At 53.5% G+C, this 8,677-nt stretch overlaps 5 protein-coding genes across 5 annotated transcripts; 4 read left to right on the top strand and 1 right to left on the bottom strand.

Annotated features, from left to right (window-relative positions):
- Window positions 1–2,027: 2,027 nt before the first annotated feature.
- On the top strand, window positions 2,028–2,439 carry SODALDRAFT_54839 (hypothetical protein). Its single transcript, XM_028615470.1, has one exon. The coding sequence runs from the start codon at window positions 2,067–2,069 to the stop codon at window positions 2,340–2,342; it is 276 nt and encodes a 91-aa protein (XP_028463751.1). The 5' UTR covers window positions 2,028–2,066; the 3' UTR covers window positions 2,343–2,439.
- A 2-nt stretch (window positions 2,440–2,441) lies between these two features.
- On the top strand, window positions 2,442–3,809 carry SODALDRAFT_283232 (alpha/beta-hydrolase; the record flags this gene model as incomplete). The annotated part of the gene is made up of 2 exons (XM_028608389.1): window positions 2,442–2,822; window positions 2,922–3,809. The coding sequence occupies 2 exons, from the start codon at window positions 2,442–2,444 to the stop codon at window positions 3,807–3,809; spliced, it is 1,269 nt and encodes a 422-aa protein (XP_028463750.1).
- A 144-nt stretch (window positions 3,810–3,953) lies between these two features.
- Window positions 3,954–4,810, bottom strand: SODALDRAFT_362801 (hypothetical protein; the record flags this gene model as incomplete). Its single annotated transcript, XM_028614498.1, has 5 exons — window positions 3,954–3,990; window positions 4,047–4,143; window positions 4,255–4,503; window positions 4,610–4,638; window positions 4,773–4,810. 5 exons carry the CDS (start codon window positions 4,808–4,810, stop codon window positions 3,954–3,956), a joined length of 450 nt encoding a protein of 149 aa, XP_028463749.1.
- A 441-nt stretch (window positions 4,811–5,251) lies between these two features.
- On the top strand, window positions 5,252–6,798 carry SODALDRAFT_362800 (hypothetical protein; the record flags this gene model as incomplete). The annotated part of the gene is made up of 10 exons (XM_028614497.1): window positions 5,252–5,286; window positions 5,384–5,429; window positions 5,766–5,867; window positions 5,983–6,021; window positions 6,090–6,159; window positions 6,255–6,267; window positions 6,312–6,376; window positions 6,494–6,562; window positions 6,617–6,674; window positions 6,735–6,798. The coding sequence occupies 10 exons, from the start codon at window positions 5,252–5,254 to the stop codon at window positions 6,796–6,798; spliced, it is 561 nt and encodes a 186-aa protein (XP_028463748.1).
- Window positions 6,799–7,929: 1,131 nt separating this feature from the next.
- On the top strand, window positions 7,930–8,163 carry SODALDRAFT_263446 (histone-fold-containing protein; the record flags this gene model as incomplete). Its single annotated transcript, XM_028607464.1, has 1 exon — window positions 7,930–8,163. A coding segment is annotated over one exon (234 nt), but the record flags the coding sequence as incomplete, so codon positions are not given.
- Between the last annotated feature and the right edge of the window lie 514 nt (window positions 8,164–8,677).

Here is an 8,677-nt window from a genome sequence, read left to right as displayed (position 1 = left end):
CCCGCCGATACGTCGTACCAGCCTATATCTTGTTCGACCCCGGGTCGGACGAAGGGAAAGGGGCTAGCTGCGCGGTGTTTTGTTGCCGTACAACTATTTTACCCCGCTGTAGTGGCTGTATTGCCCAGATGTTCCGGTTCATTATTTAGGACGCCACGATCCTAGGCATCTTGATCATGGGTCATCTTATGGTCCTGCCATATATGCCGTCGAGCCATGCAGAAATAGTGTCAGTCTCCCCGATATTGAAAGCCAGGCCGCATGGTCCACCTAACTTCTTTGGACGCGATACCAATAAGACGATGTTAGTCAGGTGTCTTGCGGGCCTGTGACATTGTGGTTCGGGGTTGGGCAGTGAACTCTGTGAGACGAAGTAATTACGCTCTAGGGGCACTCTCTGCTGGGCCGCACACGAAGTGCAGATTTGGGCCCCGTGACGGTTGTGAGATTATCTGCCAGAGAAAATCTCCGGAGAAAGAGGTTCTACTCGGTAACTGATGTCTGTGAGTGCGTGTGTAATTATTTCGTTTCCTCAGATTGATGGGCAAGATCCGTCAACCAGACGGGTGCGGCGCTGGACTCCCTACAGTAGGACGGCAGCAGACTCACTTGGTGCTTCTCGTCTCATCATTAAGTATCGGGGAACCGTGTCGCTGCTTTGATACCAGCTCACCCCTCATTTAGTCCGAGTATCCGCAAGGGCGAATGTTCCTGCTTCATGTCGCATAGCATGACTGGCCGCTGAGGTCCATGTTTTCTCTTCTCTGGCTATACCCTTTGTCCCGACGGAGTTTTGACGGAACTGGGGCCAATGAATGAATACCTTTGACGTTTCCAATGTGAACATACCCAGAACCCGTCTGCCAACAAACTAGGAGGAACAGTTTCAATCGCACCAGAGACTCTCATGCGAAGCCGTTAATTAGCGGCTACCAGGTATCGGCTGTGTACCGTCTCTGTGGCGGAGTTCGCCCGGATTTCTAGTATACTGGGGGCCGATTTGACGAAGTCGTCACCAGTCACCATAACAATCTTAAGGAAACCCAACTGCTGACTTTCATAACGGGGATCACTTCGATTAGAGATGTCCGCGTCAAAGAAACAGCCACCTCTTCCCCATCATTGGCCTTCCCGGGCAACTCTACACCACTACCGGTGGTAGCCAGAGGTGAACGGTCACTTCACCAACGGGCCACCCGGCCCCCGCCACGTCAGCCAACCGCTTCCGGGCCGGCTCCGGGCGCCGTGCTTTCCGCCCATTCCAGAAGCCAGATGATGGAGCCGGACCTGCGACTCCCGGATTCTCAGAACCACGACTGTGCTGCAGAAGATCCACGGCATCATCGGGGACGTCATCATTCAGTTGCATCCCTTACTCCAGTTTGAACATCCTGATATTGCTCTCACCTTGGCTCATTCTCCATGTCAGTTGTATGAGGGGAAAAAACGAAAATGATGATACTCGGCCGGCTTCCTCCAGACGTTCGGTCTTTTTTTCGCTTGAGGATTTTGGCGGCTGTTGTGTCAGGTAATTATTCCTAGTGTATCCGCAACTGCGAGGCGATCAACCCAAATTTTGCGTGATGCCTTTTGGTTGTACATTTTAAAGAGCATGATGACTTTGTTGGGCGTAAGGAGTTGCGCTGGAATGAGCGAAACATTCCGCAGTGACAGCAAAGAGAGATTTAGTAATCAATGAGGGACGGAGTGTCCGTAATACTTTCCGTTCTCCGCGTCGTTTCCACACTTTCCAGCTTTATTTCCTCGCGGTGGCTGCATCTCGGCCATTCCAATTAGACCACCCTGTTTCGCCTACCTTACGTCAGGCTCCGTAGGTACTGTAGCAATTGCCCAAGGTACTTATTAATATAGGTAAGGTAGCAGTAACACCTCAGCATATGCCGCAACTAGGTACTTCGTAGCGTTACGGGTGACCCGTCTCCGCCAAGATGTCCAGAGACGGGCTAATCACGGTCGATCGCCACATCAAGTCTGACGTTGGAACCCTCCTGATTCTGACCAGCTTGCGTACCCTCACCACCAATCTGTCTCGTCGCCAAGGTTGAATGATTCTGCTGCACGTGTCGTTCATGTCATGGCATAGGCAACTCATTGGGGCTCTGTCGTATGTTCTCGAGGCTCTTTCGCTCGCTCAATTTTCCATCCGCTCGTCATCAGCTACCTGGCTGGTTCCTAGGAGCGTCCCTCTCTGGTCGAGCTTACCGGACTTGCCCACTCGCTCCGTCATCCTACATGGTTTCCTAGGAGCGGCAGTCCTTAGACCAATTGGATTTGCAGAGAACCTGGCGATCATCATAGCAACGGCCCACGCCTACGTGTAAATTCATCCACACCAGCGACCCAGGCTCACCCCACATGGCCATTCCTCGGCCACGACAACAGCTCTAGGGACATCGCAGCAACGACAGCCCTCCGCCACCATGATCCTCACTCCCGTCTCTCTACTCGACTCGGCGATATTCTGTCTCTTCCTCGCACCGCAGCTCATCATTCATGTCGGCCTCTTCCGCACCATCTACGTTGCACTCAGCTGCCTACCTTTCCTCCTCGTCCGTCTTCCTCTAGCCCTCATTCGTGACCGCCTATTACGTCCGCGTAGTCGACGACCGCCGTTCGTTGCCCGCGCTTCCTTCTTCGAGGATCTAGTCGTCCGTTGCGTGCGGTATGCGTTTCGCAATGTCCCCGCCCATGTCGGCCGCGTATTCTTCCACAAGGCTGTGGCCATGCCGTTTCTCGCCTGGCGCATGGCACGACATGGCTATTTCACATTTCCAACCAAATGGGCCGAGTACAAAGAAGAGGTATGCGTGGCAGTGGCACTTCCCCAGACTGGACGACGATACGGTGGCCGCTACGGCCCTCGAATAGGCATGCTAATGTCATATGTATTTCTGCTTTAGGGTCCTGAAGGCTTCAGCGGCGTCTGGATCAGCGCCGACCCATCTAAACCTCCGGATATGGTCCTCTACTACGTGCACGGAGGCGGCTTCGCTATGGGCTCAGTACATTTCTACCTCGAGATTCTGCTCGCATGGCATTCCCTGCTCGCGGAATCGGGCTACCAAAACCCATGCATTTTTGCCCTGGAATACTCCCTCGTGCCAGAAAGGACGTTCCCGACGCAGGTGCAAGAGACAATGCGCGGCTATCGCCACGTTCTCTCGGTGGCTGGTGATCCAGGGAAGGTAGTCGTATCGGGCGACTCGGCGGGTGGGACGCTTGTCCTCTCTTTGCTTCTCGAGATCGGCCGACAGAACGACTGCGCAAGGGCATATCGGCGCAAGGTCGAGTGGGCGGCAACCCCGGGCAACAGTGACGGGATGTATGATCGAGAGCTTAAAAAGCACTGGCTGAGCGTATCCGAGACGCCGCTGCCGGCGCTCGCAATCCTCGTGTCGCCGTGGGTGACACTCGTCTCCAGCAAACACAACAACTCCACAAGCGACTACCTGGACTGCGGGCCCCTCCACGACTATGCGATGCAATACACCGGGAAGGACCGGCTGCCGAGCTGCGCCGCGTCTCCCGGGCTGCAGACCGAGCACGAAGTATGGGCGGAGGCCAGCCCATCCCACGGTTTTTTCGTGACATACGGATCGGAGGAAGTGTTCGCGCCGGACATCCAAGACTTTGTTGCCTTGCTGAGCAGGGCTACTGAGGTGCACAGTCACTGCGACGAAGGCGGCGTCCACGCCTGGCCGGTGGCGTCATTGTTTCTCTCCGGCACCGAGAATCGACTGTCGGGGTTGAAGACACTAACAGCAGCGATTAGAAAGCATGTTCACTGAACTCACGATTGAAGCCGGCCATCAGAGGGTGATTGTCATATGCTCAGATTAGATCAAGTAAATTTTCGGGTCCTTCTTCAACCGGGCGACCACGGCGGGCCAGCGACCTCGGAACACGGAGTTTTTCTCGGTTTCTGCGGCGCGCTAGCCGCTGGTCGAAAGACTGGTCTCGGGAGGTGCTCTATCATCATGTGGGTGGGGATTGGATTGTACAACAGGACTGTACCAAGTACTCACTTAACATTTTGCAAATAAGTTGCAAAAAGAGACGTTCCCTGCCGTCCGGACAAAGTGGCCAAGGGAACCTGAAAGGGTGTGAGTGATAGATTTTCAGCTAGGCGCATACCAGGGGAGTGTTTTTGGACACCAGCTGTCTGCGATATGCTTGAAGAAGTCTGATGCTTAAAGCTAGGTATCACTCAATGCTTCGTATTCCGAGTAAAACCTGCGTTGGAACCGAGGTAAATGGAGGAAGACAGAGTCGAAGAACCATCAGTATAGGCATATGTCATGGCTGTGGCGTGGGGGTGCCGTAAAATCTGCAGTCGAGGCTTGGTATTCAAATTCCGAAGAGGAGGGAGGGCAAAGCGAGCGCACGTTCGGGGATGTTGCATCCAACTACTGAGCAAAGAGGCGAAAGCGGCGGGTTGCAGCTTAGCTGTCGTCATGCTGGTTTCCGTGGTCGCAGTGGCAACTGCATGAGAGCATCGTGGGACCGAGAACCTCGGAGGCGCTAATCTCGTCGAGTAAGGGATGGCGCCTTGCATCGGACACGTGGTGTTATCATTCACAGCGGCAACAGTGACAATTCTCGTTCTCTAGGATGCCACTATGCCCGATGTTATGTCAGTTGGTTCGCGTTCGCTGTTAGTGAGCTGCGTTCAAGACCACGGGGCTCCGAAAGGGCCCCGAGAGAGTATGCCTAACTCAAGGGCCCCAAACCCCAAAAAGCAAGAGTAACACCCGGCAGAGGAGGCCAGTAGCGTTGTATCATGGCGCATGGTGGGAAATGGTGGGTGCAGTAGGCAGCAAGTGGCTTGCAGAAGGATTGAGGGAAGCCGAATGATATACGGCAGGGATCGGGCCAGAGCCCCCGAAAATAAACAAGATAGAACAACGAGATTTCTCTGTGATTTTGAGTAACAATAGAAGTCGACCATCAATGTATGCCAGTTTTGGTTGAAGCGAGTTGGGAGAGTTGAAAGTCCGAGACATCAGCTTTGTGCGGAGTAAGACGCGAGACGGTGATGCGCGGGTGGGAAAATTTCCAGTACGAAGTACACGTGTACGAATACGCATCTCCTTGGTTAGATAAGCCCGCAAGCTCTATTTCGCAGGCAAATAGGCTTCGGTAGGTAGGCGCTCGCCTTTTCTTAGCCTGTGGAGCTTTCAGGCTGTGGAGCTCATGTCGATCGGTTCCCGGTCAGGGCATAGTGTGAACCATGAGCCCCGGCCCCTGTCCCAAGGCCCGTTTGAGGTGAGCCAAAATATTTGTCGCATCGGAACCGCGACGCGCATATAAACGGTGCGCATTGCCCCCCCTCCACAAATGGCCCTTCCTCGACTTTCCGAAGGGGGCTGTCACATCCGTTGCCCTCGCATTTGAACCTGGGCTTTCCTGTTCGATTATCCACCAAGCACTCTCCCAGCTTAGGCCTTCGAAGTACGAAAGTAAAGTGTTTTCGTTTTGTCACACCCCTATTCTTTGTCATTTATTTTGCTTATATTGTGATTATTATTATTATTATTATTATCATCATCATCATTATTATCGTTGTTATTTTCTTTTATTTATTCTCTGTCGATAGCAAGCCCTTTCTCCGAACTCTTTCCACGACTCTTTTGATTTTATTTTACCTTTTTTTTCTACGATCAGTCGTCACGCCAATGACCGGAACTTAAGGCTTGCTTGCTTACATACATATTTCACCGCACGTCATACATTCACAACCAAAGGGCTCGGCTCGACCACCGAAGAGACAAGCTCCGAAGCATCTCGCCAAATTGGGAATAGCGCACGGCGACTTTCCCTCTCCCTTGTCTGAATCAGCCCTCAGGGTACACTGATCTGGTGTCAACGGTTCTGCAGCCACCAGCAACCCAAAGCCTAAAGCTCAACCTCGCCACCATTCAGGGCTGTTATCCGTGGATTCGACGCAACGAGCCACCATAGTTTGATTTGTGGCTTGTGGCTGGTCAAGAGAGCACAATAGTGCGCAGTCTTGAGTATCTCAGGTTCCGTTCGTGACGAGGGGAAATCGGGCAGGTGGGATCCAATAGAACCCGGACAAGGTTTTGAAGAGGCTTTTCGCCCTCCTTTGCCTCATCGGGATTACTTGTGTTCCCTCCTGTTTGTCTTCCTTTTACTAGTTATTTCCTCTCTGGCCATAGAAAGGAGCTAGTATTCTCTGACCCTACACTGCACTGGCTCCCTTTGTGTTTCAGCTCTTCGAGCTGAGTGACAGCACCGAGCAGTAGTTGCACTGAGTGTTGGTGTTGCAGCTTTACCACCCTCCTGATCGACCTGGCCTGGACGCAGCTTTTACATTCTCGCCACCTTGACGGCGGTTTGTTGCATTGTACCAGTCGAGTCGGTTAAGGTCTCGTCTTGATTGGGGACTCTTCATTGTTCCGCCCAGGTCTCGCTCGAATCTAGAGGCACCCAACGTACCACGCCTTGGCAGAAGCGATAGACGTGTTTGGGCTACTTCAGCTCGCCATCAGCTCTCAATTCTCTGTCTTCATCCGAGCAGGTTTCGGCGTCCTTGGCTTCTCCGTTTAGAAGGCGATCAAACGCATCGAATCAGACTGGTCTGACAAAAACGACGTCGCCGCTGGGAAGACCGACGATCCCAAGTCGCAAACGTGAGCCGACTTGAGTCGGTCAAATTATCGCCCTGGTAGTGACTCAGGTATTCAGTACAGTCAGTCAGTACTCATCGAGACGACGTGGATGGAGTCCATATACTGCATGGGAATCCCACCTTGACTCTCACTGAATTGAAAAATAAATACGGGAAAGAAAGTGTGAATTTCCTCAACTTGGGTGGCGATTAAAAAGAGGAAGCCAAAAAAAAAATATACGGGGGAGTCAAAAAAAGAAGAGGAGAAAAAAAAAAGGGCAAGGACCAACTGAGGAAAGAGGAGCAAGGGTGCCAAAGGGATCATAAATATGGCCGAGGAGTACGCCCCAAAATCCCCCGACCTCTCTTCTTTTTTTTCGGCACCTGCCGCCCCACCAACGCCTCCTCCACAACAGCACGCGCAACACCACTATAATGTGCAAACCACAAACCTGAACGACCTACCGCACCTTATTAACTATAACCATAACCAGCGCCGCCACGACCAACACGAACGCGCCCACTTCCAATTGCCCGTGCCCCCACATCAAGACCCAATTCATTACCCGTTATCGGCGTACCCACAAGCGACCTCCACGACGCCCGTTGCTAGTTCTGCCACGGCAGCCGGGAACACCAACACCAGTAGTACTGCGCCGATTCAACTAGAACGACTAGAACGGCCACACTATTCGCCAGTCGCGCTCAAATCGGAGTACCGACAAGAACCTGCACGCGTTTTTGAAGCGGCTCAACCGCATTTTATAAGACAACAGAGTCTGGATCGGCATCCACAGCAACCTCGACAACCATTGCACTCGGAACAGTCGTGGCTTCCGACGTTGCAGAATATTTCCATTCACAGCGCATACGATCGTCGGGCTTCCCACCCTCCCCCCCATGCCCCTAGACCCTCGCCACATCAGGGTCAGCCCTACGTAGTACCCGGTGCAAACAACAACCAGCTGCCGTTCACCGCCGCGCCATCTTTGTACGACCAGAGTTGCGGTCAGAGTCATAGTTACAATCAGAGTCACAGCCAAGGGAGCGGGCAATACCAGCCTACTGTACTGCAGCAACAGCAACAGCAACAGCAGCTACAGAACCAGAAATACCAGCCGCCACAACCAGCGCCACAACAACGACAACAGCAGGCCCATCAGCCGCATCATCATCAGACACTGCCCACGGCGGGCCCCGAAACCATGCCACCGCGGAGGTCCGCAGCCGCAGCCGCAGCCGCGGCATCATCAGACTCGAGCATCGAACCGTCACCAGTGAAGACCAAGTTCCCGACGGCCCGCATCAAAAGGATTATGCAGGCGGACGAGGAGGTTGGGAAAGTGGCACAGCAGACGCCCATTGCGGTGGGGAAGGCGCTGGAGCTGTTCATGGTCCATGTCGTCACGAAGAGCGCCGAGATCGCGCGGGAGAAGAATTCGAAACGTGTCACCGCGCACATGCTCAAGCAGGTTATACAGTCCGACGGACAATACGACTTCTTGGCGGACATTGCGGCAAAGGTGGGCGACGACGAGAGGAAGGGAGGCGGCCGCACAAGTTCAGGGGCCAAGGTCGAGACGGAAGAGAGCGAAGAGGACTTTGTGGAAGCTGAGCCAAAGAAGAGGGGCAGAGGAGGAAGGAAAAAGAAGGGGTCTGTTTAGCGAACTGGTGGCGGAGGCAGTTGAAGAAAGAGCAGTGAAGGTTGGGAAGTTGGGAAGTCTTACGCACAAAGGAAGGGTCAAGAACGATGTCTGAAGAAGATGAAATGAACGCGACTCTTGATGGAGAGGTTGGCTGGCGTTGAAGGATTGGAGGGACGCATGGTCCCATGGGCCATGGAACATATTTCAACTGAGCATCTTCACCGGCGTTTGATTGGGCGATCGTCGGCATGTTGGTCGGTCTCGGATGGCGAGGCTCGTGTGGTTTTTGTTTTCGTCCGTGGGGCTTGGATGGTTTTTGACAGAGCGTGCCTACAGGCTACGCCGTACTCCGTAGATCCCATGCCACGGTAGGACATGA

Source organism: Sodiomyces alkalinus (assembly GCF_003711515.1).
Source record: "Sodiomyces alkalinus F11 unplaced genomic scaffold SODALscaffold_10, whole genome shotgun sequence".
Classification (NCBI taxonomy): Eukaryota; Fungi; Ascomycota; class Sordariomycetes; order Glomerellales; family Plectosphaerellaceae; genus Sodiomyces; species Sodiomyces alkalinus.
Note: the sequence above shows the minus strand (reverse complement) of the source record. Positions and strands in the feature narration are given on the sequence as shown.

What these genes read in the sequence shown, in the direction of transcription:
- SODALDRAFT_54839 (XM_028615470.1), top strand. Translation starts at nt 2,067, where the DNA reads ATGATTCTGCTGCACGTGTCGTTCATGTCATGGCATAGGCAACTCATT.